We start from the raw sequence: 15,060 nt of genomic DNA, 5'->3' as shown, positions 1-15,060 counted from the left end.
GCCCGCCCTTTTGGGCTACCTGCCTCTAACGATCCCATGCGATCCTCTGCTCTGTCAGGCTGCGTGAGAAAACTCGTTCGACTGTGCGACTCTGGCCTGGCCGAGGGGCATTATCAGCCCGCGCATTGTGTTGTCTGTAATTCGTTGCACTTGTTTGCATGGGAATTGGTTTTCCCCAGAGTTTCCAGGTAGTTTCTGGAACAGAACCCACCCCCATAGACCCAGTGAAAAATGTTAACGATTTGTAATAATTTTTTCCATTTTGCAATTTATTAAGAGCTAAAAATTGTAGTTTTTCTTCTTGTTTTTTGTTTTGTTTTTGTTTTTTAATCAATCTTTTTTAGATATATGTATATTTTTTTTCGCATTCGTTTGATCCAAGGTTTTTTCTCTCGCCTTTTCATCATGATAGAGCTTACCGAAATGAGAACACAAAAATTTTAATCAGAGTCTGAATTCGTTTTCGGATCATAAATCATAATTAAAAATCGCAATATTATGCTTAAAAAAACACTTTGTACAAAGTATGCTACAGATCACAGAACATATATTTATATATATATATTTATAGGTTTTTCGTTTAGTATATATATATTTGCGGTAATTATTATAATGCAATTATTTGTTAAGTCAATAAAACGAAAAGAGGAAAACGTTTGAAAATTATGAGGTTTGCGTGTGTTTGAGTGAAAATTAGTGTTGGGGTGGAAATTAGCACTTCCGCCAACGTTAAACACTAAATTTGATATAAATTAATGAAATCTGTGTGTGCTGAGTGGGTTGTTGTTCTTGTTCAAGCTAATCAATAATAGGAAGAATCATTCATTTTACGTTTTAGTTTTAAAATTAATAGGAAAATCATTGATTGAAATTATAATTAAATTTTATGCCCGTTTTTTTTCCATTTTAATGCGAATTATTTGCATTTCATTTATTTAGGTGTTTGCTTTTAGAGTTTTATTTAGGTGTAATATTATTTAATTGTATTGCTGATCTCTGTGTTTGCTTTGCATTAGTAACATTTTCTTTTTGTATTGTTTAAACCAAAACAAAACTAAAATTAGGAAAACATAAAAAATTGTTCAATCAATTTTTAAGCAAGGGGTTAAAAAAGGGGAAAAATTAAATTGTTTAAAGCTTTGCCAAGTTTTTCTTTCTTTCTTCTTGTCTCCATCTTCATCGTCATCATCATTATCTTCCTCTCCCGCTAATAGTTAGTGTTTAATTAATAATTATAATTATAATGCCCTAATGCTAGGTGTGTGTGGTTATATTCCTTCCTTCCATTCTTCGTTTCTATCTGCTATATGTGTGAAATGCCTGAGCCGCTCTACTCCCCCTCTCTCTCTCTCTCTCTCTCATTCTTTCTTCCTGCGTGGGAGAGCGAGAGCAGGACAGCTGTTGGAGAGTTTACTTTTACGTTATTCTTAGATGCGTGCTTGGTTATATGTGGAGATCTCTTCACACGAAGGTTGCTGCGAGTGGCGTTGACTGTACTTGCACTGTGGCTATAATTACACTCGGTATATCGGTACTGATTATGCATTTAGTTAATAATTTTTTATAGGTTCCATAGGTTCTTCTCCCTCTGGCCGCTGTTTAGTCAGCCTGCTGCTTACGACTGCCTGCTGTCTTTCTCCGCTGCTTCGTTCGCTTGCTGAAATGACAGAGATGAGGGGAAAAAGCACAAATTAGTTTTCCATTTACAATCATTTAAATATAATAATTTGTTTTAATAATAATATTTCTCAATCGCACATTCATTGCCCATTCCACTAATCATCGAATTCCCCATTCCACTGTTGTTTTTGTCTTCACATTAAACCCACTGTAGATCTGCCTGCTCTCTCTTATCATCAATTGATCTGTTGATGTGCGGGGGGTGGGAGGCAAACAGCGATGCCTAGAGGGTGAAGAGGAGGGACCTGAAGAGGCGCCAAGAACATCAAACGAGCTGTCACACAAGCTTGTTTGTGTGACTCTCTATCCTCCTATCCTCCTTTACCGCTCTCCTTGTTACTGTCGTTACTGTTGTTGGACTGACCACAGCAATGGGCGAGGGCAAAGGCATGATCAGTCAAGGGGGGTTTGGGGGGGCGGCATGGCACCACAATGTAGAAAGCGACGGGCCGAATGGCGCACAGCTGCACGGCGCGAAAACGTACAAAAAAGAAACGGCAAGAGCAACAACAACCACAGACAGCAGCCCACAGAGAGAGAACATTTTGAACACGTGCATTTCTTTTTACAGTTCTCTTGAGTCTCTGACTGTGTTGGTGTGTGCGTGTTTTCGAAAGAATTTTCGAAGCTGTTGTTGCTTTTGTTGGATGGTGACACATCAAACGCTTTTGTATGTGGGGCGTTTAGGTTGGTTCCGCCGTCTTGCCGTCACACCATCACTGTCGCAAGATGCAGATGTTTTTGCAACAAATACTCAGTATTACGCACTCAATAAACGATGAGAGAAACGGAGTGGCAGAGACCTCCGCAAAATCATTTCGAATGGATAATTAATCAAGAGTTAATAGGTTTTTGGGGCCACCCAAAAGGCAGCTTCGATCTGGCGAACATTTGTTAAAATTTCATTGAAAAAGAGTTGGTTTTTTTCTTTATCAAGCAAAAATCTTTGTATATTCAACCTGTTTCGTAGGTTTTTAACAAATTTTTTGCCAGCATCATTAATAACAACAACGCGAAGAAGCGAAACAAAGGCAGACGGCCAAAAAAGAGCGCTAATGAAGTAAGAAAAAGCAACAACAGTAATATCAAGGTGGAGACGACGACAGAGACAGATGATTCCCCCAATTTCAAATTCCGTTTTCAAGCTGGCCTGTGCGTATGTATGAGAGAGTACATATGTGCACACACATACATACGCATATAGAAATGTATGTATATGTATGAGTATGTGAAATAAATTTTAGTATCTGCAGGTGTTCATTTAAAACACATCATACAAACAACAAACAGAGGAAAAAAGGCCGCGAGAAAGAAAAAAATTAACAGCTACGTATAGGCAACACAAAAGAAAGAAACGGAGGATGGCGACACAACAACAGCCGCAGAAAAACAGAGTGAGATAGAGAGAAAAAAAAACACTCATGTGAAATGCCTACACGGGAAAAAACTCAATCATTCACACAGATTTTGAAAACATCCGAATTTTCGTATGATTTAGCTAGTCCGGTGACATCAATTTCTTTCAGTGCATGGAATTTGGATGAAGCTCCCTCGCCTTGGAATTAACATTAAAGAAATGTCGCTCAGGCAAATGTAAATTTTTTGGCTTGTCCTTCCACCCAGACACAACACACAGCCACGCATGACAATTGACAATTTCCTGATGAATGAGGTCACTCAAACGATTCACTCAATTCTGCATTCAACTCATTCTCCTCTTCATTCCTTGTCACACTTACCGTTGCTAAACTGTTGGTGAGTTGTTGCTGCTGCTGTTGTAGCTGCTGCTGCTGTTGCTGTGGCTGACCGGGCGCCAACAGCGTGTTGGGGCTCTGACGATCGCTGAGCGGGAGACGGGCTGCGGGACTAGAGATTTTGGCCAGCTGCTGCTCGGCGGCCAGACGCTGGGCGAGCAGATCATCGGCATCGACCGCCAAATCGGCCTCGTCGTCGTCCATGTGGTGCATCTCATCCTCGCTGTCGTCATCTTCCATGTTAGCTGCGGCGGTCAGCGCAGCCGCCGCATCGAAGTTGTTCATCTCCGGATGCGTCTCCAGCTCCGTTTGGAGGTCGCAGATATAGTCAATCACGTGCTGGATGATCTCCAGCTTGGAGAGCTTGCGGTTCTTGGGCATGAAGGGCACCAGATCCTTCAGCTTGGAGAGATACATCTTCATCTCGGCGTTCTCGCCGTCGCCGCGGTGCGGTGGGTGGCGCGCAATGCGTCCATTGGGGCTGATGCCCGGCATGCCGGAGGCACCTGTTTGACAGACGGCCGTCAGGGACTTCATTTTGGAGATGATTGCTTTACGCTCCTTGAGTAGAATTTTGGCGGATTTTACACGGTCGTACCGGTTACGGGCGAGGTTGGATAAGTTGGGTATTGAGATTGGGGATACGTGTTTGGTTTTGTTTTGCGAGTTTTGTTGCGTGTGTTTGGTTTTTTTCACGAACTTTTTCACTTTTATTCTCTTTGCACTTTGTGTACGGCCAACAAAAAAACACTTTAATCCAGCGTGTTTAGTTGCTCTCGTTTGCGTATATGCGTATTCGATGACTTATCAAAATCAATTTGAATTTTCAAAATCACAAGTAAATTTTTCTTCTCTTTTTATTTCTTTACTTTTTGCTTTTCTTTCTGGTCTGAGCGCAATTTTTGAAACGAATGAACATGTTTCGCTCTTTGCGCGCCGTTTTATACTTGCCGAGCGTGCACGAGAGGCGGAGTTACGTCGGCTAACGAGCGCGAGAGAGAACAGCTGCAGTGGAGAGTTGAAAAAAGCAGCTGTTTACGAAAGAGAGAATTGTAGTAGCAGTGCAGAGCATAACGAGGGGTAAATAGTGGATGAGTTGCATTTTGTCGGCATTTTGTCAGGGAGGAGAAGTGTGTAGAGTGATTTCGTGTGGAGAGAGAGTATACATATGTGTATTCTGGAGTGATGATATTTCTACACAATAAGTTCCTTCCGAGATTTTCTGGTGAGCTTTTATAGAACATAAGAGGCTGTGAAATTTAATAAGGAAATATATAGGAATATAGAATAGGAATATATAAGGGACAGTGCCATCTTTTGATATTCCACCAGAATCCCTTCCACAAATCCCTTACCCCAGCATCCACTCAAAGTCAACATCCACAGCTTAAAAGTTGTATCTCTCCACAGCTTGAAAGTAACATCTCCACACTCCACACAAAATCCACTGGCAGATCTACCTCGCCTTCCACAAGATCCAGTTCCAACTACTTCTTTTCAAACTTCCCCTTCAGCCAGCACTCACCACAGTCCACAAAAGTCTCAGCACTGTGGAACCCAGCTTCAGTCCACGTTCACGCTCTCCACTACCATCCACAAACTCTACACGCACAAAAATCACTAATTTCTCTCCAAGATGCTCGTGTTTGTATAGTTTTAGCCGAGGGGTAACTAGCCCGTGATTGGTCGGCGGCATTTATTAGCTCTCTAGCTCGTCAAAATACGAACGCTCTCAGTTTTTGTGTTTCTTTCTCTTTCTCCCTCTTCTAATGTTTGCTTTTCTCCTCTTTTTTTGTGAATGAGCATGAAAATGAATGAAAAGTGGTTCCTGTGGCTAAAGGTTTTTCAAAATCTTATCGAAAAATGGTCTATGGGGTGAGAAGGAAGTGTTGGTACAACGAGAGATTGATTAATTAGTTTATGAATATATCATTTAATTATTGCCAAATTACATTTGTCGAGAAGATACTTCGACTTGGAGTGTAGCTTTTGGTGTTCATCATACCCTATACCTGAGGTCTACATGGGAATGCAAGGGTCAGGGTGATTAAAACCCTGTCGTTTTATTTATCAACATCAGTCTCTATATATAGCCATATGTTCATCATTCTGTTTATTTGAACAACTGCATCGCGCTAGAGCAACCAAATTTTGTCTTTGTGCCGAAATCTATCCAAAATATTAAAATGATAATTTTTGGCAAAGAAAATGTACTGTAAAGTAAAAGTACAGTATATCTTAGAGTTGAAATTTCATATAATCCGTTTCGTAATTGTCAAAATTTTTGGTAAATACACTTTAAAGAGTAGCCTGACTTTTGCGCTATCTTTCTCTCTGGGGCTTATCTTAATTTTGGTTTATGATATCTTGAACACTCTCAAGTGCTTCAGTGTGTGCACGGCGCCCTGACTTTTCTCCCGCTGTCGTTGCGGGGTTTCTGGGCAAGATATCACGATCGTATTACATGTGGGGGCCGGGGCCCACAACCCAGACCATTGAGGAAATTGTGGAAATTTTCATTGAGGCGTTCGTTGTTTGTGAAAAATGACACGTCTCTGGCTATCGTCTGGGTCTGGCTCTAAAGCGGGTGGGGTTCGGATCGCTTCGTATTGGACTGGAGAAACATGAATGAACTCTTAAGTTTCTGTTTATTATTGTGGTATCTGGAAAGGTTTTTACTTGAGGGTCCATTTGGCAGATTTCTATGGAAGCGCAGCGCAGCGCAGTCCTCTGGAATGTCTCCGCGTAATTCTCAAGAATTTTTGTGGGGACAAGGTGTTGCATGAAATACAACAGAAATCCATGTTCCGTAACCAAAATATAATTAAAAAATGCTGGCAAAAAACCACCAGAGTTCAAATTTCCCAGAGAGCACCGATCATAATTTTATGACTTTCTGAGATTATTTCCCTTGGTTGGGTCTGCCTGGTCTTGGCAGTAGACTGGAACGAAGCTTACTTTACGACTCGTGAGTGTTTCGCCTGAATGACAAATGAGCAGCGACGACCAAGAAGAACCAGCAACAGGTTAAAGAGGCAGAAAAAAAAACCAGAAAGAAAAGCTATCTCTGAGAACCAAAGCTCTAGATACCCTGCCAGATTGATTTACTTACATGAAAGATGTGTGATTAAAGTGCATTAAGATGGAGCAAAAATAAGTTTAAATGCCAAGTTTCAGCAAAAAAAAAAAAAACTTTAACAAATACTGATGATATTTATCTGATTCACAAAACATCTGGTCATCATTATGCTACCCTCTGTGAGGGTATGTCAAAAAGGGAACTCTGGACAGGGGACAGGGGACAAGGTGAAGATTTGCAAGCCATAGAAACTTTGTTGAGAGGATGCAATGAGGTTGAGAATTGAGATGGGAATGGGGATGAGGATCACATGTCAATCAGCGCTGGAGACGGGACCCCGAGGTAGTCGAGAGATGGCGTTGCAGATATGCAGCCGCATGCCGCGCCGCGTGCATGGCATGCTGAAATCCAATACCCGTCACTCATGCCGCTGCTCCCCCCAATCGGAGGGAGGGAGGGATTGGAGGGGGGTTAGTGTATCCACTGCCGATCCAAGTGGATCTGAAGACATATCTAGTTAGGCAGCCATTAAAGGGGTGCTGTGCCCTGTCAATCTCTCTCATTGGAGGAGTGGAGCCTCTCGTCTCTCTGGCCTGGTGACATTCCCATTAATGAATTCGCAACGGAATTCGGAACCGTTTGCCTTTCGCTAGTTTATTTTTAAACATATTTTGCATATGGCTACAGAGAGTAGAGATAATGATTGCAGATTGGATTGCCTCCATTCATCGGATCTTTACTGTAGCCGCATCCGGCCCCTGTCCATGTCCCTGGTTTCTGCTGTTGCTTTTTTTTTCGTTCGTTCTGTATGGCGTATGGTAACTGAATACTAATTCCATTTCGAAAAAACATACGACTAAAGCAGACCAAGCAGCAGAAAAAAAACGCTTCATTGAGGCGTCGATGATCGCTGAGCTTTTGTTTATATTCCTCCTGTCTCCTCTCTCGATCCCCTCTCTAGTGAAAACAATAAACGGAATTGCGTGGGAATGGGAACTGAAACAGAAATGATTTTTTCCACTGTTTACCCAAGGGTTGTGCGGCACCAGAGGGTAGCAGTGCCAAAGCCTCGCTCAGTAATGATCGAATTGGTATGCGTAATGTCAGCCACTGGCCTCTGAAGTGAAGCCACCCATGTGGCATATGTAATTGAAGGTTCTACGAGGCATGTTTGGGTACAGAACTACACAATGGAAACTGGGTATGTCGTCATGGCATACTCATAAATACGGGATAAGTGGATAAAGCAGTGATATGACTGAAAACTGGATAAGTCACATTGTCAATGAAATCAGCATGCAATGAGATTATAAAAGATTTCCATGTACATGCTTTGAATGAATGGGATGGCTAGAAACAGAGTCACATGGGAGGGCAAACGCTACTACCGTGACATGTCTTGATCAACTAACTCAGTATACAATGTGTAAATAGGAGATTCCCCTTCATTTAACATATCTATAACCAGAGTTACAATATTTTGGCAGGCGTTATTTGGGTTATATTTCTCTCCTTAAGTTACGAAACTTCTAAGAATAAAGGTTAAATAACATTAACCGTGGCTCTATCCTCAGGATTATCTATAAATAAATATCCTGATATCCCCATTCCACAGTAATTTAACAGTAACTCAGTCCCAAAAACCTATTCGATAATCATTTCTCTCATTATTCATTCGCCGCAATCAGACATCCCAGAAGATATTAATGGGTTGTCCGACTAAAGAGCAGTTAATGTCTCGAAATGTAAATGTCTATTAGTCAAGCACTGTGCCACAAAGGAGCGTTAAACAAATGCAGCAAATGGAAGCCGAATAAAAGTCGAAACATTGAAACCGAACCGAACCGAACCACTCACAGGATGAGAAGGAGAGGAGGAGGAAACCGAAACCCGAATTCGAAGCCCCGAATGCGACTCTGACAAATGTCAAAGCCAGAGGACAGCAGCAGCAGCAGCGGTATATGCAGAAGGCAAATGAACTTCTGTCAAAATAACCCCAGCCCTGCTTTACAGTACAGTGGGAACAAAAAAGGACACTCGGTGACAAAGGACTCACACAAAGGATCGTTCGATGGAAGCCAAAATGCGGATTGTGTGCAGCCGGCGCGGGCCAGAAAGAGAGGCGAGGTGAGTGTGTTTGTGCGCCAGCCAGGTGAACAGATCAGATGCGATTAGGGATTATTATGCTATTACGCAGGATACGATTAACAATGCGCGACTGTGGCTGAGAGAGGCAAAAACACAAGGATAACAACTGCGCCGCACGCCGTCGACACACATATGGCTGCAACACAACAACATTCGGCTGTTGTTCCCGTTTCTCCTTCGATCTGGTCTGGGAAATATGTTTATAGGCAAATGTCCTTTCACTCTTCCTTACACTCTCTAAAAACGGTACCGTATGTGTATTTTTGCTACCCTAATTGAGTGGAAAAACGTCGACAAGGGAGGGGAAATGGCTACGCTACGGCAATATGCATCTGCAGGACCTGAAGGACGAACTTCTGCCGGCTGCCGTTATTTGTATTGCATTTTACCGTTTGTCCACACCGGGCTTTTTTACACAAACACTCCCTCCCCTCCCCTCAGCCAGTACATACCTTTGCCTGCTGTTTTGACTGCGCTGCATATGGTTTTGCGGCTGCTGCTGCTGGCGTGTTAATTGGGAACAGCTGATAAAGAGAGTGGCGCTGGGAACAACATTCATTTCGTTTCGAATAAGTAGTAAATGAGAGAAACGGGAACAAATTGATGAGGCTATGATGATGATGATGATGGGCCTGCATTGGCTACTTAAGCGGGCGGGCACAGCTGATAGTGAGAGCGGGCGGCATGATTAATTAGCAAAAGCTGAACTGAGTGGGAGAGAGATAGAGCTGTAACGATTTCCATATTGAGCCAGCTTTTGAATTGTTTGGAGAAGAGAAAAACTAAAAGTTTGAGTGAAATGGTGAGCTTGAACGGTGAGCTTGGGAACGTTGAGTCGTAGAGAGAGGTGGGAATCGCACTTTGAATCAAGAGCTTGAACCTCAAATGATGAGCTGAGAGAGAGGCTGGATATCAGACTTAGTTGAGAGAGAGTGACTTCAAATATTGAGCGTACTTTTGCAGGAAACAGTTAAGTGACTTTCAAGCATTTTTGCTTTAGATTTCGTGGGAGATCATTTGAGTGCATTTGGCAAGCTTCGCAATTTGGAGAACCTTCAACTAAATAAAATACAATTCCTTATCTAAGAACAAAATCTCTCTAGCTAAAATGAGAAACTGCGAACAATCTCTATGTGGTGCACCATTTCTTTCATTAGCAAATAGAAAACGGCGCCCAGACCCCGTCTAGACAGTGCTAATGGCTTTTACAGGGACCCTTTGAGTGTTGCCAAAATGAGTCATTTGGTTGGTGCAACTTCATTAGGCCCATGCCACAGACGGCTCACACTTGCCACAGGTAGCCGATGCACAAATATTATTGCCACAATCCGCTCCTCTGGTCACAACACACTGCACCTCCCCTCCCACTCTCATTCTGCCTTTTTTCGCACAAAATCTCCGCAGGTGGCCTGGTACTGGTCCCGTCCCCGAGAGATCCGCAGCCCACGGATTCCGGATTCCAGTGTGTTTTCGGTTTTTGTGTGTTTCGGCCTCGTCAATTTGTCGCCAGTTGCTAATTGCCGGCATTTTCCCCTGACTGCTGATGCTTCTGCTGCTGCTGTTGGCCCTGCCTGTTATATGTGTGGTATGATGGATGGACATGGACCCTGGGCCAAATGGCTTCTTGAGCGGCTTAAGCCCGGAAAAGGAGGCAAGTGGCAAGCTGACTCTGCTTGGCTCTTCTGCTGATAAGTGCCTCTCAGTGCGTAGAGTGGAGGATGTGGCTAAGCCTGATGTCTTAACCATAAACCGATCGCTCCTGTCTTCTGAGAGGGCCTCTTATGGGTGAAACAGTTCTACAAATTAGGAGAACCTTCAACAGTTAATATCCATTTTAAATGGATTTCCTTGGGAGAAATTAAGGTATAGGATATCCCACTGATAACAACAGCTTGGATTACTTGCTGACTTGGAAATCAACTAAATGAAAAGTGGTCTGAAAACGAAAGAAAAATGTCACATTTCATGTTTTGAAAATTTTCGTTGATTCTTGTCCAACGAATTTCCCATGGAACTCCCCAGCCAGCCAAAGACTATTGGGAAAATCTTAACCGAAAATCCCTCAATGCCCACATAAATCTTTCTTCTCACTCGATGCGGGTTCTGGTTCGTTGTTCGCGTGGTACGCGGGGTACGAGAGGTTCGGGTTTAGGCGGGGTTCTCCTTCTCTCGTATCAGCTGCAAAACTTCAGATGGCGACTTTCTGTTGAGCAGAGAGATAGAGATATGCCACAGCTGCTTGAGGCATTCCGCGCACATGTCCATGCCATTGGTGCCATACGTGACCGTGCCCGTGCCCGTTTCCGATCTCATTGAGATTTCTTCTCTCTGTTGTTTTTCAGTTGGGGGTTAAAATGAGAGGAGAAGGCGGTGGTGGCCATATGCTGCTCTTCATCATCATCGCGGCATCATCCAGAGGCGGCTGCATGCCATAAAATGGACGTCGAACTGGTTGCCTCCCTGGATGAAGCCAGAGCCGGCTGCATTGCATGTGTGCAACATCAGTAGAGTAAGAGTAAAAGAGAGAGAGAGAGATAGACAGAGACAGAGAGGGACGAAAAAAAAGCGCACATATGGCCGCTTAAAAGGGGGTTGCGCGGGCAGGCAGAAACCGAAGCAAACGTCCTTGCCCCGAACACCGCAGCAGCAGGAAGCGCGACGCTGCGCACTCATAAAAACTTGAATGATCGACACGTGTGCAGAATTTCCGCGACCAACAGCAGCAGCAGTAGCGGCAGCGGAGGGAAATGGAACCCAGAGTTAGAGCCAGAGCTAGAGCAATCCCCGAGGCAGCTGTTCCATTCCATGCTCTCTGGCCACCAAAAACGGTAGCAGCCGTGCAACTTTCTATGATGCCCCTTGCTGCAATCAAATCGGGAAAACGCACTCGCGATCGGTAGCGAGGGGGTAGCCCGGGCATCGGCAGCAGCAGCAGCAGCAGCATCACAGAGTCACAGGCAGCTGCCAATGCCGATGGACAGACCAGACGCCTGACTTTCATTAGCATTTCTAACGGCCAACGCAGCTGCCAAAGACGATGCCCGGCCTGATCCACAGACATATTTGTGGTCGGTCTCTGGCTGCACTTTGGATGCGACTGCCACTGCAGCCGCCAGCACCGCTGGACGCGAACTGGATCGATCCACAGACGACAACGTGATGCGGCCCGGGGACAAGGTGAAATCTGTCCCAGAAATACACTGTGAGAAAAACAGAAGCTGGACAAGGAAAATCTCAAATCTTAAGCTGGTCCTCTCTCAACAACTTTTTGCCATTTCTCTCAGTGTAGCCCCATGGTCTGCAGCTGTATCCCCGTTGGCTGCATTTGCGTTGGAAATATTTTTAATTGCTATTGGAAGTTTTCCATGTGCGCCTCCATGGACATCTCTCATTCGATGGCGATGGCGATGGAGAGTCCGTGAGTCCGGGAGTCCGGGAGTCCGGCGTGTGGGTTGCCAAACTGTATCGCAGCAGTTGGTCTCATGGATGTGGCTGTGGCTGCCTCTTTAGATTGTGGCAGCTGCGTGACAATTGTCCAGGTTGGCCAATTCAATTAGGCCAAGAGCAGGCGCAGTGGCAGCAGCAGCAGCAGCACTGGCAACAACTCTTGGCTGAAATGCTGCCGCTGACCGTTTGACATAATAACTGGCCACATTAGCAGCAATTGGCATTGGTCAATTAGCTTTTTTCTCTACTCTCTTTAGCTCTCTCCCTGCTGCCGTTGCATGCCTCCTGTTGCAACGCTTGTCGCGCTTTTCCTTATTTGCAACATTCATTGACACCTGCAATTGTTGCAGAAGCGCAGCAGCAGCAGTAGCATCGGCACTGCCACTGGCTACTGTTGCTGTCGTGTTCATGTTGCTGATTGGCAATCAATTTGTTGTCAGTTTTTATGATTCGCAGTGCGTCAATGTCAACTAACTGTTTTTTTCTTACTCTTAGCTGGTAATTTATTATGTTGCTGCCACAAACTGCAACTGCCACAGCAACAGCAATTAACACAGCAGCCGCAGCAGCAGCAACATTTTAAGTTTTCATGGCTGTAGCACGGTTTCGGTGGCATCCGCTTGGTGAACAATGCCAGACAAAACATGTGGGTGTTGCAGTTGCAGTTGCAACTACTACTCGTACTAGTGCTTCACCTATGTATGTATGCTGCCACTGTCGATTGCCGGCGCGTGTTGCAGACATCTACAAGTTTTACTCAGCACCAAGTGCTCCAAGTCCATCGTCCGACTGTCGGCTCTATTGCCCAGACATATGACCAAGATAAGCGGCATAATTATGCAAATTTGTTATAACAATCAACAGCAACAACAGCAGCAGCAGCAGCAGCAGAAACAGCAAACGACGACAGCAACATTTTATGGCCAACGTTTTAATGCCGTCAACAGCAATTGCATTTGCCATTTATGGGGCGTTAGAATTAAAGTTATAACATAATCACTTGTGATAGTTTTTATTTATTTGTATCGAGCACTGAGCAAAGGTAAATACGTATATAACACTTTTAGAGCCCGCAGATATTGTATCTGCACAGCAATATTTTAAGAGTTTTCTCCGGATGTGCGTTGATGACTTTGTCGAACAGAAAAAACCCGATTGCATATTGGGAAGAATATCATAAAATACCTACTTGTGAAAGTAATGTTCTAGGGCCTAAACAAAGCCTTCATAAATCGGTACTGGCCGTGGCCTGGCCATAATAAACATGGAACGAGACTCTGACTGCTAAATTTGAATACAAACATTGACAATTGACAGACTACAACGTCTGGGACGGAGGGACATTGGGCAGCTACAAATCAATTGCAACAGCAGAGAATGTCAATCACTTGAGAGTAGAATCTTTAGATACCCTTTCAGTCAGAACTTTACGAAAATGTATCCCCAGACCGTTTAGCAAAACGAGAATTTTCAGAGAAAATAAATTAAAACTGGTTCTGATCAAAAATAGTTAGACTATGGAAAATGTTGCAGAGAGCTGGTGCAAGTCATAATACCCTCTTAAAGGGTACAACAATCACATTGATATGGGATCGGAATTCATCGAGCTTTGGACATGGCTAGGAGCTGTAGCTGTTGCTGGAACTCTGGCTGTGACTACGCATGCATAAATGCCTTTATAATCATTTCGTTGAACAAAATTTAGACGTCACTCGGCTGTCAGTTGGGCTGCTTGATCGCCTGACGAGTCGGACATGTGGAGGATGCAGAGACGATGGAATCGGATCGGGTCGGATGGGTTTTTGGCTGGAAGACAGCCACAGACATAAGGAGCAGGAGCAGAAGTCAGAGCACCAGATCATGTCCATATTTGCATTTTTGAAATGACACATGGAAATGACAACAGCAGCGGCGGTGGCAGTGGCAGAAAATGGCCAACAGATTGACAGCAGCTGCAACAGACTGACGACAACAGCCGCAGCAACAGCAGCAACAATGACAACGGCCTGGAATGGTAAGCGAAAGTCGTGTGCAAATCCGAGCAGGCGACAGCATATGGATATACTATATGCTATATGGCTATGGACCGCTTGTTGCCAGAGATAATTGCTGTCGCATATTTTCAACGTCCACTTGTTGTCGCCGTTCCAGCCACCACAGCAGCAGCCGCAGCAGCCAAAGACAACCGGCTGCCAGCTTGGTAACATGTGTTGCACCGCTCTCGCCGTTGCCCATATTCGGCCAACATGTTGCAATCTCAATGGCCTGGACCCGGCCGCCCGGCTGTTCAAATATTTGGAAGTTCCTCCTGATACACGGCGATAGGCAATTATTTTACGAGCCATCGCCAAAAGCAGTTCCATATGCCATCCACAATTTACAAGCATGTTTTATCCATTCCGCCCCACTGTGCTGCTGGCAAGTTCAATGTCTCTGCTCTGGGAGATGAGAACAGAGAGAAAAAAACACCAACGCGCGAGAACAGCGCAGAAAGCAAATGAGCGCAAAACAGACAAACAGACAAACTTGAAAATTGTTCCAGCAGAGAGCGGCAGAGCAGATTGAGTTGATTAATCCACTGCCACGAATTCTCTCACTAAATGCAGTGATGCACAGTATAAATTAGACTAGTCACTTACTCTGTTAAATATTATTTAATTATAACACTTCACTAAACAAATGAATACATCCACGAAAAAGAATCAACTTCATGGTACAGCAAACTCAAGAACAGAATGAAAAACAGAAAGCAAATCAGTGGAAGACAAATAAACGGCAATTGGAAAGTGTTCCAGCTGAGAGAAGAAAAAAAACAGAGAAAGGTCGGCATTTGAATACCCTTTAATGAGCGAATACCCATATTAAACGCCACATTTATTCATGTACATTTCACTTGAACTGTTAAGAATGGAAGAATGGAATGGAATATTATGGAATTGTGAATATTAAAAC

General features: G+C 43.9%; 1 protein-coding gene across 1 annotated transcript; it reads right to left on the bottom strand.

Annotated features, from left to right (window-relative positions):
• Nucleotides 1–1,448: 1,448 nt before the first annotated feature.
• Nucleotides 1,449–4,349, bottom strand: LOC111074397 (protein extra-macrochaetae). Its single transcript, XM_022367149.2, has 2 exons — nucleotides 3,420–4,349; nucleotides 1,449–1,657 (listed from the first exon to the last, which is right to left on the bottom strand). The coding sequence occupies exons 1-2, from the start codon at nucleotides 3,969–3,971 to the stop codon at nucleotides 1,616–1,618; spliced, it is 594 nt and encodes a 197-aa protein (XP_022222841.2). The 5' UTR covers nucleotides 3,972–4,349; the 3' UTR covers nucleotides 1,449–1,615.
• Between the last annotated feature and the right edge of the window lie 10,711 nt (nucleotides 4,350–15,060).

This window comes from Drosophila obscura, unplaced genomic scaffold, assembly GCF_018151105.1.
Source record: "Drosophila obscura isolate BZ-5 IFL unplaced genomic scaffold, ASM1815110v1 contig_200, whole genome shotgun sequence".
NCBI classification, from domain to species: domain Eukaryota; kingdom Metazoa; phylum Arthropoda; class Insecta; order Diptera; family Drosophilidae; genus Drosophila; species Drosophila obscura.
The sequence above is the reverse complement of the archived record's forward strand: the minus strand, read 5'-3'. Positions and strand labels throughout refer to the sequence as shown.

Excerpts from the sequence above, each read along its gene's own strand:
- LOC111074397 (XM_022367149.2), bottom strand. The coding sequence starts at position 3,971 with ATGAAGTCCCTGACGGCCGTCTGTCAAACAGGTGCCTCCGGCATGCCG. Across the intron at positions 1,658-3,419 it reads TCACCAACAGTTTAGCAACG|CAAGCGAACGAAGCAGCGGA; the intron begins GTAAGTGTGACA and ends CTGTCATTTCAG.